Source organism: Vicugna pacos, chromosome 3 (genome assembly GCF_048564905.1).
Source record: "Vicugna pacos chromosome 3, VicPac4, whole genome shotgun sequence".
Lineage (NCBI taxonomy): Eukaryota > Metazoa > Chordata > Mammalia > Artiodactyla > Camelidae > Vicugna > Vicugna pacos.
This window is the reverse complement of record NC_132989.1, coordinates 93,420,379-93,438,761: the sequence shown is the minus strand read 5'-3', so window position 1 is coordinate 93,438,761 and position 18,383 is coordinate 93,420,379. Positions and strand designations below refer to the sequence as shown.

Sequence of the window (18,383 nt, the reverse complement as noted above, 5' to 3'; positions counted from 1 at the left end):
AAGCCTACGGTTTGTTCTCCAGGCTCAGAAACAACACTGGGGGAAGACAGTGATCCTAGGAAAACCTGTGGATTCTCCCTAACACATGCCAGGTTGGAGAAGTGGACTCAGGGGTGAGTGAACAGCCTGGGGGAGGCCAAGGAGAAACCTATAGCATGAAAGCCCCAGTTACCAGCACAGGATCATCCCTGGGGCAGACGTGGGGTGAGCTGCCATGGCTGGCCTTGTCCTGGTACAGGGCTCTGAGTGAGATCTCAGAAGATGGAGCAGCATTCAGGGCCCTGGCAAGGATGGCCTTCAGGACCAGTCCAGCTAACCTTCACTCCATAGACGAGCAGATTAAAGGCAATACTCAGAACTCAAGTTGCAGCTCTGGAGGGAGGACAAACTTATCACACTGGGTTAAAGCAAGTAGATGTGTTTGCCATCTCCCTGCCAGATCAGAAGAAATGGTGGGCTGTCTAAGTTCATGAAACAGAAAATCTCTGAGAGCTAAGAGGCATATCATCTTAGAAAATATTGGCGATAGAATGATTGACACAGATACAGCTTGGCTAAGTTTTTAAACCTTAACGATAAAGATTTCTTTGGGAATCAAGACTGAAAAGCAAATGATTTTCAAACAGGGAAATTCAGTGTAGTATCAGACTTTTCCACACTAAAATTAAATGCCAGAATATAAAAATAAAGACTATGAAGATGGCTCATAAAAATGATACAAACATTGGATAAAAAAGCCCAAAGCATGCTGTTGGGATAAAACACATCAGGGAAGACACCAACTAATATATATAAAATAGATAAACAATAACCTCACACTGTACAGCACGGGGAACTATATTCAATATCTTGTAATAACGTATGGTGAAAAAGAATATGAAAATGAATATATGTGTGGTCATGTATGACTGAAACTTTATGCTGTACACCAGAAATTGACACAACGTTGTAAATTGACTATACTTCAGTAAAATATATATATATATATATACAAAAAAAAGAGAGAGAGGACAGGGATTAAACTGAAGAGCTGGTTTATCTGAGAAGAGTAGAAGAGAGGTTTGGACCTTGGAGAGGAAAGATGAAGAATGGAAAGCTCATATAAGATGTGATCCGGGATGTGTGTGGTTAAGAGAGGGACACTCTTCAGAGGCATTTCTGTTTGGGAGTTAAACCCAGGTAAGCTGCCCAATTAACAGTCAGTGGTTCCTTGGAAGTTTCCAACTGAAATAGAAGCAAGGTCTACAGGTTTGATGGAAAATGGCTTTCCCAGGGATGGAGGAGGGTGAGTGAAACAAAATGAGCTCAGGCTGGAGCTAAATATAAGAGTGTATGCCAGCCACAAAATACATACCAGCCACAAGCACACACCAGACACAAAGTACACACCAGGCAGCTGGAGAATGAGAGGGAAGGACAAGTGGAGAACCCTGTTGCCACCTGAAGCTGAACCACTTCCATTGTCTGGGTACCACAGAACTTTGCCTCCAGCTTTTCAGTGTTCTGAAAGAGCCTTGCCTGTGAGATATTTCAGAAAAACTGTCCTGGGATCTGCTTTTTTGGTACCTTGTTCTTAGATTCCAAGCACACAGCAGGGTCTCAATGCTTGTAGAAATCCCACTGTGAAGAATTTCACTCAGCCCCCATTTTCTTAAATGTATTTGAGCATAGAATCCCTTCTTCCTGTAGTGGCTAGGAGCAACACACACTGAGATCAAACACTTAAAAATATATAACTATCTAATAAGGTAATTTTAAGAGAGTACCTGTATAAGGAGAGCGAAGGGCAAGAGAGAGGCGATCGTTTCAGGGTCTATGAAGGAAAATCTTGTCCCTCCTAGAAACTGGTGACTTGCTGGTGAGAACAGCCCAAGCACCTTTTGGTTCCAAACTGTTGTAGGCTGGATTCATGAAAGTGACACACAGCAGAGAGCGAGGAGGTCAGGCACACCGTCGGCCTGTTGCCAATGCCTCCTGGCCTTACCCCTTCAGCTGCTGATGCTGACTGAGCTGATCATTCTTAAAGCCAACATATGGAAAGATGAGTCTTTGTTTCTCTCCAGTTTTAAGAACAAGATCAGAAAAAAAAGGTTGGATTGAATGTTTCCCAGCAGGTTTTACTAACTCCTATGTGCAAACCTACGGTCAAGCTGGGGTTCTTAACAACTCAGCCTTTGCAGGTGAGGCGCACACACTGAAGCTTGGGAGGAAGGCCTTTCACCGCTGACCCAGGAACCAAAAGGAACAAGAGAAAAGGTTAGTTCACAGAAACATTTTGGTATTTGGATTTTTTTTTTTAAAGTTTAGGCTTTTGTAACTTTAAATGGTTCTGGAGAAAAGAAAAGTTATCAGCTCCATGAAAAGCAATATGTTACATTAAAGCTTATGGCTACAGGTAAATAACTAAATTGATCTACAATATAGACCTGTTTATAATCATTTTGCATCAAAACTTCATTCAATTGAGTACAAGTCTATTGGTAGAAGTTATCTAATTTATTAACAGTAATTGCTAAGCTATATAAAATATTAACACTAAATTCTGATTAAATAGACTTTGGTGGGAGGACCAACCTGAGCAACAAATAAGAATATATTATTTCTATGCTCCAAGTAAATAACGTTAAACAGACTGGTCTCTGTCTCAGTGGTATCTATAATAAAACAAAAAATGACATGTTTCAACCAAAGGACAGAGAGAGGGAGAGGAATGAAGATTCCTTGGTTTTCACTTATGCTTGATTTATTATCTCATAATATCCTATGAGCATAGCAGAGAGGGTAGCCAGGGTGGGGCGGGGGGGCAGAGGCTCTGAAATCAGAGAGAAGGAGGATCAGCTCAGTCACATTATGGCCTCGGGCAAGTTACCCAACCTCTCAGAGCTTTGGTTTCCTCCAAGAATTCCCCTTTCATTGGGTTCTTGGGAGGAATAAACAGGGGTAACATGTATATACTAAGTAACAAATACAACAAAAATGTAAATGTTTTTAGTGGCTAATATATTGGACAAGGATGATAAAAGATGGAAAGTAGATCTTGGAATTGGATGTGAATCTGGAAAAGAAGGAATCAGGTAGAAGGCTAAGAAAAAAGTTCTAGAGCTTTGAAAACCTACAGTTATTAGACAAAGCTTTAGTTAATTTGAATACTATATACCTTCAAATTCTGCTATTTTTTAACTTTGCTAAATGGAAAGCTAAATTATTTCATATGGGTTAGGAAAAACAGCAATGATGGGATTTAGAAGTAGGCAGACCTGAATATTAAGAAATTCTCTGTGTTCAAAAAGAAATGCTTATTTTGTGGCACATCTACAAGGTTATTTTCTCTAGCATTGTTTTGAAGAGCAAAAGTTTGGAAACAATACAAATTGTTAAATCAATTAGGTGAGTCATCCATTATCTGAATATTACACAGCTCTAAAGAATATTCAGTAATCTCTTATTAAAATGTGGAAAGATATACAGGAGTTTTTTACTTTTAAAAAGCAAGGATCAAAGCATTGTATATAATATTTTACTTCTTGAGTAAAATGCAGGGGGATTAGTCCCTAGATTTATATTTGCTGGTGTAAACATAAAGAAACTAGATGGATATAGAAATCAAAAAGTGGTTTCTGTGGGGCAGAGGCTGAGAAGACCCAGCAAACGGTGGGGAAGGACTCAAGGTACTTTTCACTGTATACCATTTTATACTTGCTGGTTTTGAGCCAAATGTAATTTCTATTTAAAAAATAAGTTTAAAAATGTAAATGCTTTTTAAAAGTGTGACTGCTTTAAAGGGGTGTTACTCAGAACTTAAAGTTATAAATCAGATTGTTTTATGCTGACACCAGCCTGGGGTCAGCTCAGATTAAGAAGATTGAGTTTCGATTTGTGGAAGAAATGGATGAAGAGGGCACAGGGTGCATTTTGAAGCATAATATATATCCCGAGGGTTCAGAGGGTGGAGGTGGGGTACATTGATGAGAGGATTTAGAATCTAAACGGTGTCAGATTAAGCAGAGGGGAGACGTGCCAGGATGGGAAAGGGTTGCAAGGAGAAGGGGAAAGAGGGCAAGGATCAACTCAAGTTTACTAAGCAATTCTGCCTGGGTCCCTTGGAGCTCTGTTGCACTGAAAATCAGCTCAATGCTGACCTTGCCAGGACCACAGAGCTAAAAGAGCACTTCATTAGCATTTCAATAGCACGGCGCAGACACCTGGTTATCACCACTCAAACCTGAAAGTGGGGTGGAAATAAAGATGGAGGACATGGACGAAAACTCTTAAGGATTTCTGCTTAACATCAGAACAGTTTCCTTGGCATGAAGTCAGAGCCATAAAATGGAGGTGATGGTAGTCAATTTTTTATCTGAGGCACCGAAGAACTCAGAAAGGGAAATAAGAAGGGGTCTTTTAGATGGTTTCACAAAAATAACCTTTGTGAGTTATGGACCAGTATTAAACAGAAGGTGACAGATGAGGACACAAGTGTTAACAAGGCTGAATCTTTCTAGAAGACAGATGATCATGGGGTCATTCCAAACCTGCACCCTACATTACGGATTAATGGGGGATTTGATGATTAATCTGTTGCTTGACACCGAGAATACTGATCCCAGGAAGATGACATATTGCAAGATGCTTCTACAGAGCCAAAAAAAGACAAACAACCTTTCTGTCTAGAACTGCTTTAATTAGACCACACTTTTGCAAGTTAAAAAAAAAAAGCCTAATAGTGGTGTGGTCACTTGCATCCTTTTTCCTTTCTCACAGTAAACAGCAGTTGTAGATTATTTGCTTAAAATAGTAATCATTTCAGGCAGAAGTGAGCTTCTCCATCACTATGCAGGGTTACAAATCTTTACCAAGTCATTCAGGGTCAAATTTTAGCATGTGCCATAGCATGTGGTAACATCTCTGATGGAAAATAAAACTAGTTATCCAGAAGGAAAATAACATATCCATTTGTCTGGCTTATTATTCTAGCTATGTACAACTTTATGAATCAGAAACGTTTAGGAAACTTTATACTGAGAAATAGAAAAAAGCTACAACATAAAAAAGTGTCATTTCACAAGAGTCCTGTTCATTTCTGAGATGAATATTGAGCTTAGGAGACCTATGATAAATTCGTGGACGTTTAAAATCCCTTGGAAGGTTTCTCAACCTCTGTGCTATTGACATTTAGGACTGGATATTCTTTGTTGTGAGAGGCCGTCCTGTGCACTATAGGATGTTAGGTAGCATCCCTGGCCTTTACCAGCTGGATGCAAGTAGCACCCTCTGGCTGTGACAATCAAGTGTCCCCTGGGCATCAACCACTGACTTAAGGGGTCTGCTCACTTTCTGCCTGACTGACTCCTCTGTGGCAGTTGAGGGAACACACCTCAGTCTCATTCAACAGAAATGAAACCAAACAAAGGAAGCAAATGAAATGGTTATCATTAAGCAAACCACCTATCTACCAAATGGATGTATTCCCCCCACCCCCTAAAACCAGCCCCTCCAGGCATTTCCTCACAGAATGCTGACAGAGAACTATGGATTTCAACCTCTCACACCAGAGGGGGAAAAATGCCAAAGAAAAGTTACCACCTGCACAGCAGAACCAGCAAGGAAGCATTCCTTGTTATCCGTTTCCCCCCAGAAGCTAAACACCCTGTGCTGCAGAACAGAACACGAGAAATAGCAAATGAGAAAAGAACTCACTGTTTCCGGAAGCGGCTTTTTGGAATTTCGTCAGGTCAACGTGTGGTGGTCTGCTGGGTTTTGGTGGAGGGGGGCCCAGGGTAAACACGGGAGGCAGGGGCTTCTGCCTGGGGGTGGCTGGAGTCTTGTCCCCCCTCTCCTTTTCTTGACCTTGGCCCCAAGGCCCTGTGGTTGTCAGCTTAGAAGGTGTTTTAGGAAACTTGGCAGGAGGTGCGCCAGAGGCCGACTCCTCCTGGTTCATTTTGCTCAGGAAGACGTTCTTCGCAGCATCCATCCTCCTCTCCTCTCTTTTCTCCTCAGCATTTCTGGGGAGGCCTGGAGCCCCTCTGCAGGCAGCAGGTTTCAGAACGACTCCAGGAAAAGGAGAACTGGACGTCTCGCCTCCATGCTCTTTACTCTCCGGGTCCTCCCTGGCTGGTTTCAAAGGGCCGGGTTTGGCCTTGGCCCCCAGAGCGGCCGGGGGGCCTTTCTGCGCAGCCGCAGTCTTGCTGGGGCCCTCGTCTTCCTGGGAGTCATCGGTGCCCGCGGCTGGCTTCTGGCCAAAGACGGGTTTGGGGAAGAGGGGCTTGGGGTCCAGGTCTTGTGAGGCCGACGTAAACCTGCCTTTGATCCCAGCCAGCTTTGGGAACACCGGCTCCGGTTCATTTTCCTGGGCTGGAGGATGAGACCCCGGCTTGGGGCCTGGTGGCTTGAAGTCAGGATCTTGGTTTACACTGTGAAGCGAGGGCTTATTCCCAGGAGGCCGGGGAAAGGCCGGTTTGGAATCTTCTTTGGGCAAGTTGGCGGGCTTGAGGCCTACGGGTTTCGGAAAGCCGGCTTTCGCCTCGGGGTCTTTAGCGGCCGAGCCCGCCTGCGGCCCAGACCTTGGGCCCACCCCCGGGGGCTTCAGAAACGGGGGTCTGAGCTCCTTGTCGGGCTTGTCCTCCAAGGTCGGCTTCACGCCCAGAGGTGGCTTTGGGGACCCAAACTTCGGCACGTTGCTCGGTCCTGCGGGAGAGCTGGCATTTCCCTGGTGGCCGAAGAGGTTCTTTTTGGCTTGGACTCCTGTAGGGGAGTTTTGGCCCGTGACCTTGAAGGGTCGGCTGTTGGCCGAGACCTCCTCCGTGAGGTTGCCCCCGGTGTTGAACCTGGCCATCAGGGACTTCACATCTGCTTTCCCATCCTGCAGGCACAGGGAACAAGAACTCGCTGAGAGCCAGAAGTCTCCCTTGCACAATTTAAAATACTACACTTTAAAAGGTTTCCTGGTTTGAGGCCTGCGGCGTCGCTGATTGGTTACCGAGAGATTGTAACATTTATCTTCCTCTATGGCAAAATAAGTTGTGACTTTCTCGAAGGGGGAGGGCTATATATATAGAACTTTTTTTTGGTTGTCTTAGACCGACTTGCCTTTTTTTTTTTTTTGGTTTTAAGTCATAAGTTACCTTTTCCCGTTTCCTCTCCCTGTTTCTCTAGCTAGCTTGTTGAATTTACTCTGAGCTTGGTATTTACCTGTTGTGTTTAATTTGAAAAAATAGGAAAGTGACTAACAAATGACTTCCATATTTTACAGCTGAGTCTCTTAAACAGAAACTGCACTTAAAAAGTGAAAGCAAGCTCTTCTGTAAATTTGTGCTGCCTGCTTTATACAGCATGGCCATGCTGGCCACCTCTATGGCTGGCAAGCCTGTTTCTTGTTCCCAACAACATTTAAGGTCCATGTGTTGGCTAATGGGGAGTGTAGCAGAAAACCCCACTCATTTTTATACGTAAACAATAAAATGAGTTTTTCCACTTATTGATATGTGTTTAGAGCTAATGATTCAACTGGAACCAGGCCAGTGGGCAGAGCACGCTCACTTTCAGGGGGCACAGATGGGGCACACAGGATAGGTGACATGGAAGCAGCGGGGACTGGCTGGGGACTCTCATTTCCAGCCTCTGGTTTCTCCAGCTTCGTCTCCTGCTACAGAGTCTGCCCTCCTTGTCTAGAATTAGGGTTTTACCTAGTAAAGAGAGTGGCAGTCACCTTTCTCTGTGACTATAATCCCATTTAATCTGGAAGAATTCATGGTGGGGTTTGCTTTTTCTCTCAAAAGCAAGGAGTTGAACTATTCTAGTTCTTTAAGGAATATTTGAAAATCTGAGTCTTAAAAAAAAATCATTGAAGGTACACATATGACCACAATAGTTTCCATTTTTGTGCCTTAACATTCACCTAGAAAATGTTTTCCTACCCTCCACCATCAGCTATCTCTGCCACGCACCCGAGCATATTTCATCTCTTAAGGCTCGACTCAAATACCACATAACCAGATCCTGTTCGTTTGGGAAGATCTGCTCCCTCCTCTCAACTCACGTAGCACACCAGGCACTTCTACGTGCCCTTGTGTTACATCCTTTCATCACTGTAAGAACCACTACTTAGTGTGTAAACTTGATTCTGAACCATGCACGTGATCTACCTTGCCCCATCTTCTTTTGGAGAACAGCATCATTTAACTCCGTTTCACAGGAAAGAGAACTGAGGTTGAAACTGCAGGAGGACATCATGGTAAGAGCATGGAAACTTGGATGGAATCCTAGTTGATTAGTGGGGCCTCAGTTGCCTATTCTGTACAATGGGGATAATAGCACGTATCCACCAGAACTGTCGTGTGCATTAGAAATGGAATTTATAACGTGCCTGCCTGGCCCACAGCACGAGCTCAAGAGATGGAAACTATTATTATTAGAAATGTTAAGTAGCATATTCAAGGGCTCACAGCTAGGAACTGTGAGGACAGGGATTCAGACTCAGGTCTGTTTAGGGCTCCAAAGTCCAGAAACTCTTTCCTCTTTGTATTCCCACAACACATGGAGCAGGCCCAGGCACCCCGGGTATTCTAATACGTTTGGGAAATTGTGCAGGATGGCACTGAGCCGAACACTGTGAATGGTGATTTTAAAATAAATGATGCCTTCAGTAAGAGTTTCTCTCTGTACCAAACTACAGTGTGTGTGTATCTGCAGGATGAAGGTAAGGACCCTAGGCAGGAAGAGAAAACTGGGTGAAAATAGCATTTTTCAACATTTTGCTCCTTTAATTTACTACTCTGTATCTGAGTTGCTGAAAATATCTTGTTTTCTACCTTGCCTCACTTGATTATTTTTAAAAACCATTTTAAATTATAGTTAATTTACAATGTTGTGTTAATTTCTGGTGTATAGCATAGTGATTCAGTTATACATATATGTATATATATATATTCTTATTCATATCCTTTTTCATTACAGGTTATTATAAGATATTTAATATAGTTCACTGTGCTGTACAGAAGGACTTTGTTGTTTTTCTATTCTGTACATAGTAGTTTATATCTGCCAATCCCAAACTCCCCTTTTATCCCTCCCCCCACCCCCGACCATTTTTTAATACTCATGATTTTCTCAAATCCTCAAGCAATCCCCAAAAGTACCAGGCGGGAAGACAGCAGAACCAAGGGGAGTTTGGGTGCTGGTGGAGGGAACAGGCGAAGACGGGTCCAGGGTTGTGCCTCCAGGGAGATCATAGCTGCAGAGGACTCCAAAAATTTGCTCCCCACCTGGAAGAAAGTCTATCTCTGGGGAAGAATCTTTTAGTCCTCACTTTATATTTTATAATTTATATTCCATATCTACAATTTAGTCCAGAATGATAAGAGGCTGCCTAACAGAGTGGTTAAGAACACAGACTTGGAAGCCAGACTGTCTGGTTTTGAGTCTGACGTAGGGCAAGGTACATAAGCTCCCTGGGCCTCAGTTTGCTCATCTCTATTATGGGAATAATAAAGTCATGTCATAGGGCTGTTGGGAAGATAAAACAAATTAATATCAAAGACCCTTTAAAGAATGCCTGGAACCTGAGAAGATTTCCTATTTTCATAAAGCAAATGAAGCCTTAGAAACCATCTAGTCCATCTCTCACTGCACTGGTGAGAAAACAGAAACCAAAGGAGGCAAGTGACATCTTATTTAGTCACGGCAACTTCACATCTTAAATTTCAGGGGGAAAACCCCATGAAATACAGTAACCCATTGTCAAACTGCACACCCTGATTTTAGTTTAGAAAATATGGAAGTGGTTGATTTGGAATTAGGATTTAAATCTCAGATGCCAATCCAAACCCAGGAGACAGTACAGCGTCATGGTTAACAGCACCGGCTCTGAAAGTATTGATTTGGGTTCAAACCGTGACTTTGCTACTTACTTGCTGTCTGATCTTCCAAGTTACTTAACCTCTCTGAGACTCACTTTTCTCATCTATAAAAGGAGAATACTAACAGTACCTATTTCTTACCTGGTTTTGTTTTTAAATTAGAATGAGATGAGTTAATGCATGTAGAGTTCTTAGATCAACAAGTGTATGTAATTACATCTAATGATTGTCTGCCATCATGGTTTTTCTTTTTCTTTTTTCCTAATTCGTTAGTCACATAACATTATTTTCTACAAGTGTCCAAATTCTGAAGTTATAATCATTAACATTTTGTCCTAATTTTAAATTAATGTGACTGAAACAAATATACCATTGGATAGCATAGTAGAGTTATTCTGTTTGAATTTGGTTTACCCTCACTCTGAAATTTTTAACGGAGAGTTGAAAGAGGGAAAGAAAGAGCCACAGCTTCCTACACGGGACACGCTGAAGAAACAGTAACAGCACCTGGGCTTACTAATATGTCTGGCAAATCAACAGCCCAGACTCTACAGCTGTCTCATCTCTCATACTGACTGCTTAGCTTTATAGTTTTTTGGTTATCACTCTTAATAAGCTTATTAGATTAAAATTTCAACATCCAGAGCTGCCCTTCATCCTCACAATAATAGCTAGATTTCTTCCTTAATGGTAATGATAGAAAGGCAAAAATGACTTAAAATTTTTTGACATTCTCCCATTCCAATTTCAATGTGGATTGAATTACTTATTCCATTTTCTAGGGCTCTTTTTTTGTCCTAGTAAAAGGAGGGTAAGAGTAGTGCATAGTATGATGAAGAGAAAAGTAAGCCTGCTCTAAGCCCTGACCCTCCAGACCCTTGTGCCCCAGTTCTAGGGGGATCAAATATCCTGACTTACCAGTACAGTACAAGTTTGTGCCTATTGTTATGGAATAATTATTATCAATGCTCCCTTTTACTTTCACAATTGACCTGCTTTAAACAATAAACCGCATGGTGAACTTACCCAGTTCCTCTCTAGAGTCAACCGCTGTTATCAGTTTCTTATGTATATTTCTAAGCTGTGCATATACAAATATATATAAATAAATACACACACATCCTTTCTGTTCCCACTTTTTGCACAAACAGAAACCCCTGCTTTGCACCTTGCCTTTTTCTTGAACTGATACTACATTGCTGCTCACCGGCACAGCTGGATATCTCATCAGCAACCACTCGGATTGGATTGCTTGGTGCCGGTGCAATTCTGGTTGTTAAATATTTTCATTATTAGCTCTGTGTTTTCCCCTTGACACTTAATCCATATCAGTGCAAATTATTTGCACAATCTTTTATAAAATTAGACTTAATTTCTTTATTTTTTAGAACAGTTTTTGATTTACAGAAGAATGAGAGGAAGACAGTACCGAGAGTTCTCACATACTTTACATCCAGCTTCTCCTGTTATTAACACCTTACATTAGTTTGCGGGACCTCTTTAACTTTTAAAGATTTAAATATTGGGCTTCTGCTTATTCTTCAGAAGAGAATTCTTCATAATCTAGAAGACCTCAGAATTTTAAGATATTTTAAGTAAAACTCTTTCATCTCAAATTGCTTGAAATTTCTTGTCCAAAGTCATTTGAAGGAATTCACTATTACTTCCATCTGTTAATGTATTTGTAATAGAAAAGGACAAGTTTGGCTTCATATTAGATCTGTTCTTTTGACTTTAACCCTATACTCTGTTTCCTAGGCTTAGTCTTGGTGGTTCTGCATCTTTTACAATAGAATGTTGCCTATAGCCTGAAATATACAGGATAGCCTATTCTCAAGGCTCTCACCTTTAAGGATATTAACTTTTCCATTCATATAAAGATAACAAGTTGCAGAATAGGAAATAACATTTGTTTTGTTGGAGGTTTACAGGGACACCATGACCTGACCCATGCGGACAGCTGTAAGAACAAAGGATTCCAAGAACAAAGAATTCCTACACCAAGAAATTTGCAACAATCAAGCATATCCCTTCACTTTTGAGTATTAAAGGAGCCTGAATTCTGACTTGGGGAAGATGGTTCTCCAGGACATTAGTCTGCCATCTTCTCGGTCTGCCAGCTCTCCGAATAAAGTTATTATTCCTTACTCCAACACCTCATCTCCCGGTTTATTGGGCTATCCAGCAGTGAGCAGAATGAGTTTGGATTCAGTAACATATTTACACAGATCTTCCTCCACTTATTATAGGGTTACATCTCGATAAACCCATCATAAGTTGAAAAATATCCCAAGTGGAAAATGCATTTAATACACGTCACCTACTGAACATCATAGCTTAGCCTCGCCTACCTTAAGCATGTTCACATCATTTACATTAGCCTACAGTTGGGCAAAATCATCTAACACAAAGCCTATTTTATAACTAAGAGTTGCATATGTCATGTCATTTATAGAACACTGTACCGAAAGAAAAACAGGATGGTTGCGAGGTACAGAATGGTGTTAAGTGTGTGGGCTGTTTACCCTCGTGGTCCAGTGGTTGACGGGGAGCTGTGATTCTGCTGCTGCTGCCGCCGCCCCTAGCACCACAACAGTGTCGTCCCCACATCAGTAGCCCGGGGGGAAAAGGTCAAAATTCCAAATTCAAAGTATAATTTCTGCTGAATGCATATTGCTTTCACACCATTCATTATAAAGTTAAAAAAATCCTAAATTCAGCTATCTTAAATCTGTACGATGTTCAGCCCAAACTCCTCCCATACACTGCTCTATAATTACACAGACGTAACTGTAGAAGTGCTCTTGATAGAAATGAATTTCCCCTAGCAGCCAAGTAGTCTTCCCTTCCTCAGAATTATATGCCTTCACTGGTGTAAACTTACCATGCTTTCCATAGGCTCTAAGAAGATAGCTGCGAGCAAAAATGCTTGAACTACATCTTCTGGGCTTTTAGGTAACAACTTGGGTCCAGAAAATCTTTTTTTTTTTTTTTTTTTTTGCTTTTAACTACTTACATAAAGGCAATGAGTCAAGTACATGCTTAAACAAAGGCTGCAATGGCATTTAAGACAGACATCAAGAAACTGTACACATCAAGATGTTTTCTTTGGCAGCTAGTTGGTTGACATATTTTCATATGGAAAATTAATAATACCCTATCCCTCTAATTGGTAACTGGATTTTGTTTGGTTTTGGGTTTATTTTTTATAGTGTTCATGCTTTTAAATATATCTTCAACATTAGGTTAATCCAGTGGGTCTCAAATTGGTGCAATTTTGGCAACGTCTGGAGACATCTTTGATTGAAACGGCTAACTGAGAAAGTGCTCCAGACAACTGGTGGGGAGAGACCAGGGCTGCTGCTAAACACAGCACGCTGCCCAGAACCACCCTCTGCAGTGAAGATTATCAGTCCAAACAGTGCTGAGGTTCAGAAACCCTGAGCTAGTCCTCTCGCTCCTGGATTATTGAAAACACCTTACCAGAAAGTCTTCTTTTAAATTTTTTTAGAATAAAATATACTCTAAAACCTACAAATAACCGTAGAGAAACTAAAATAACACAAAAGGCTATCACTGGATTGTTTTTACAATTCCATGTCTTTGAAAGTCTCATCTTTGTAAAGTTTCATTTGTAAAACCCAAAAGAAATAAAACACCCATGAACTATGGGTAACTAACGGATTTAAAATAACTTTTGAGCCTGATTTTACCTTCTTAAGATGTGTTTGTGTCACTTTTTTAATGGAGGTGCTGGGGATTGAACCCAGGACCTCGTGCATGCTAAGCATGCGCTCTACCACTGAGATATTTCCCTCCCCTGCGTCACTTTTGTAATTAAAACCTGAAGAGAATGAAGCGCTCTTACAGATACGTTATTCTTCCCTAGATAGAGCCCCTGGAAGAAGAGAAGAAAATGATTTTACTTGATTGCATGTAATGCTTTCAATCTTGAAGGAGACAGTAAAAAACAATAATTTATCCACACTGGTCTCTTTTTCTCTCTCTCTCTTTTTCTCTCTCTTTCTTTCACCATTGGTCAATTTTACCACGAGGAGGTTTTCTTTCTTTTTTTTTTTTTTTATTGCCGTGTTGAGGTAACATGTCATTACTCATAACTTATTTGGTCTGAATTGCTGGTTCTTCTCCTAGAACAAAATTAGTTTCTACCATGGCCACCAATGCCCTGAACAGAACTTCAGGTTGAGCAGCATCAGGAGTAATATGGGGCTGCAAGGGGATGGATGTGTGATGGGAAACTGTCCTGGGAAGCCAGCCCGAGTCCTGCCTAGCACAGGTGGAAGAGGGAAGGAGGCAGGTGAGGGTGGCTAGCTGCAGGGGGGAGCCCAGCTTCTGCCAGGGTGATGGCTCGTGTTGCTCAAATTTAGGATCCACTCAGCCAAGGATTGACCAGAAGGTGTCAAAAAAAAAAAAAAAAGACTGAGAATATAGAAAGTTCTTCTGTACCCCAGATATATTTCCCATCCTGGATGTAGAAAGCAGGCTTGTGAAAATTCGGAATAGACTCAAGTAGTTCAAACTTTCATAGAGCAATAGTAGTATTCAGCCTCATTGATTTATACTGCCTGGATTAAAGAAAATAACGGATGTGTTCCTCATGATCAAGCCAAGCCTCCCCAACTTCCCAACACACACACACACACACACACACACAGTGGTAAGTTGCCTTCAACTTTTCAAGGGACTTGATCTGCGATACTCAGTAAACTGGGAAAAGGGAATTGTTTTCATCAGAAAATAAACTTTCTTAAACCTCCTTATTGTTAGAAATGACATTATAAATCTACCCTAATTGCTTTTGCTTGTCAAGATAGAGTCAATGGAAGTTGGCTGAAAATACAGTACTTGTGACAGCACTTCACAAGGTGGTAGAGAGCAGTTCCACTATAGACGATGAAACTGCACAAAACTTTTTTCACCCCCTTAATGCTGTCTAAATATTTAGGGACTTAATGAACCATAATTTATGTACTTAATGTGCATACTCTGTTTCCTTAAGGAGATGTAAAAGCAGGGACCTCATTTTATTTTTCTTCTTCAAAAACAGAACCCCTCTGCCACCAAATAACACTCCTGTAACGCCTGGTACGTTTCTTTCCACAATCACTATTAAACATACTGGCTGAGCTGCTGAATCTACTTGAATTTCTCCATGGTTGATCATAGAACTGAGAGTTGGGGAAAGGATTTCCTTATCTTCTTAAAGAGCACTGAATCCCAGTCATGAATCTCTTCTTAAGAGCTCTCTAACAGAATGTCTCCTTCATCACAAAAGGGCTGTGATGGATACCAGTTGGCTGAGCCTGTGATGCTGGAGGGAGCACCAGGCCCCTCTTCAACAGGATGTGGGAAGGTGCCTCTCACCACAAATTGAGTTCTCAGGGCAGAAGCCGGCCGCTGCAGACCAGGCAAAGGCATAGGTTGGAGGAGTGGGCAGCGGAAGCAGTGGTAGTGGCCCTGATTGTGACAACCCCTTGTATTTTTGTCAGTGACTTGTGAAGGTGGAGAGGGAACTGCAGACAAGCCCAGCCTCACGTTGCAAGGTATGATGTAGTAAGAGGAAAGCACCTAGCACAAGTGGGGCCTCTCTGGGAGCTGTGGGTGCATGGCTTCTCTCGACACAAGTGAATGTGACCCTCTCCCCGCAGGAGGCTGGCCTGAGAGCCTGGGCAGAAAAACCTCTGCAGATGTCACTGTGTCACACCGTCCCCTCTTCTGGGATCTCAGGCACCTGCTGCTCTGGGCTCTTTCGGTTCCTACTGTGTTCTCTCTTCCAGGGTGAACAAGGAGAGGAAGCAAGGTAGCTGAGCACCTGGGAAGGCTTAGACAGCGAAGGCCCACTCTCCAAGTGCTCCGTCACCTTGAACTCTCCAGGTGAACTGATCAGCTAGACTTTGGTGTACCCTTCGTCTTTAAAGACCAGGCTTGAAAATCACCACCATTCTACGAAATAGAACCTTCAAACCTCTTCCTGGTTATCCTACCAGATAGCTCCTGCACAAGTACACTTTTGACTTTGGCATTGGCTTCTGATGGCTTGACTGTAAATGGATGGAGAAGTTACATATGAGTTTCTATGTGTTTCTGAAATTTGTTCTACTGTAAGTGTTTGACTTCTTGATGCTAAGGAAGTGGGGATAGGATGTAGAAAGCACAGAACAACAAACAGTCCTGAACAAAAACATACGTTTTCGTTATTCTATTTTATAGAGCTTTTACAGCAAATTTAGCTTATATTTGCTGAGGATGTATTTCACTTAGCCTGCATCAGCTAAATATACCAAGTCAGGGTTCTCTGAGGAACTTACATTGTGTCTAATGAACCTGTAGATAATTGAAGTGTTTTCACAGATATCTTCCTGATGCTTATTTAGCTCTCAGAATAATACTTAATGTACACACCATAATACAGTGCAAGCCCTTTCATTTTTCTTGTGCCTCTAATGCTGTCACCCCAAAGAGATCTTATTTTCATCTACTATTTCTTAGGGTTATTCTATTTTCATACAAAAATAGTTTAAACAAGCCAAAGAAAAAGTCATTTTGCTAAAAACATGTGGAATTTGCAATAAAATATCCTTAATGGCTGAGAAGGCTACTCCTCGACATCAAAATAAAATAGGGAAAAAAAAACCCAAAATGAAATAGGAGGTTCTGCTCTCTTTTTCCCCTAAACCTCCCTCCACATCCCTCTCAACGCACGTAAACACACACTGACACCGAGCCTGGTTCCTCTCTGCCCTTGACGAGAAGTTAGAAACTGAAAGTGTATGGTCTACATGGAGCGGGTGGGGGTGAGGAGATAGGCCATCTGTGGGGTTTTCTAGAAACTTCTTTCCCAGCATGTGAAAAGTTCTGTGTGAGAAGAACCTCTTAGAAGAGGAAGATTGCAACAAGCCCAGCAAGACACGGGGCGGCCACTAGTCAGAGAAGGAGCCAGAGTGTGATTTGAGGAAAGTAGAAACTAGACGTTAGAAATGGAGGGTCCTGGAAGATCCCACACACGTAGATGGGTGGTATTTGAAACCCCGCTCTACAAAATATGACTGTGGAATCCTCCCCCTCAACCCAGTCCTAGTCATTGTCTCTCCTTTGGAACTTTGAAGAAAATGTATTCAGTATTTCACAATTGGGGTGAAATCATATAATCATCTCTCACTTCTTACCTCACATTTTCTCTCCTATAAGTCACAGCAAGAAGACTCTGCCATGAAATGAGCAATTTCTCTCACTTTGACTTCATGGGGCTCTTCACTGTCGGCTGCACCTTTTCTCATTAAAATTGTGATGTTCTCAATTTCAGGCTTTCCCTGGAGTATATCCTGCTCTTAACACCTTGCCACCCTCCTTCCCCAGGCGCCCTCATCTTCCCAAGGAGCTGGGTGGCTTCAGCTGCCCTGGGTTTTCACTCGCCCACTCATTCGTGCATCCCTTCCTGCTCTCCTGATGGTGCTGCTGATTCCTTGTTTATGTGCCGGTTCTAGTACGTGGCCCTTTGCCCCTACCTGGCTTACAGTCTGTGCTTTACTAAGATCACTTATTCCAGGATACAAGTGGTCGCAATATTGTCCTAGTTACACCCATATATTTGGCCAAAAAAATTCTGGAGTTTGGTAATTTACATCAACTACTGATTCTATTTTTATAATTGATAATCCCATTTAAAGACAAAATTTCACATATACTATCTCTTTTGATCCTCCCAAAGCTTGGTTAAGTGTCACTATTACAGAAAGGTAAACTGAGTTCAAGCACATGGTAGAAAGGCTGTCTAAACCCCGGTTTTCTGATTCCAAGTCCTGTCTTTGCCCCAATACACCACAGAGTCATGACTTTCTTTCTTGCTTTCTTTCCTTCTTTCTCTCTCTCTCTCTCCCTCTTTCTTTCTTTCTTTCCTTTATAGTTAGTATTTTGAGTTTAAGTTCTCAGCTCACATACAAAACTTTTAAAGTTTCCTATTCTCATCCAAAAAATTTCCTACCAAACCCTAGTAATTTACTGTCTGTCCGAGGATCCCTAATCATTGCAGGTGATGTGTTAACATTTATTCTACTCATAGTTGCTGAGATGAGCAAGGAGCCAGGACAAGACATAGTGGGTGTAGGACTCTGACCAGAACATCCTGATTGACTTTGCAGCATTGCAGGCAATCTGGAAAGGGGAACAAACAACTAAGACAGGTAAACAATTCTGCTTGCTTTTTTTTGATGGTGCTCTAATTGTGTCTTGGTCTGGGGGTGGAGTGTTTCAGTAGATATTAGGTCTCTTTCCTGCAAAGAGCTGCCCCCTAGAGTCATCTGATTGTCAGTTCAGGGACCTGGAGCATCATTCTGGTTCCTCCATTGACCCCTGCCCAGGGATGGCGTTGATTGTTCACCTGGGTGCAGCTTAAAATTTATTACCAGAAGAACCAGTCCCATTTACCATCACATCAAAAAGAATAAAATACCTGGGAATGAATCTACCTAAGGAAGCAAAAGACCTGTACTCTGAAAACTATAAGACACTGAT

General features: G+C 41.8%; 1 protein-coding gene across 4 annotated transcripts in view; it reads right to left on the bottom strand.

Moving 5' to 3' along the window:
* Positions 1-18,383, bottom strand: part of FYB1 (FYN binding protein 1) — a 141,635-nt gene that overhangs the window by 77,361 nt on the left and 45,891 nt on the right. For all 4 annotated transcript variants that reach the window (XM_015242089.3, XM_015242087.3, XM_015242086.3 and 1 more), the window contains one exon: positions 5,695-6,856. In XM_015242089.3, the coding sequence (XP_015097575.1) occupies positions 5,695-6,829 (1,135 nt within the window). In that variant the 5' untranslated portion in view covers positions 6,830-6,856. Of the gene's footprint in view, positions 1-5,694; positions 6,857-18,383 lie in introns of those variants that run through there.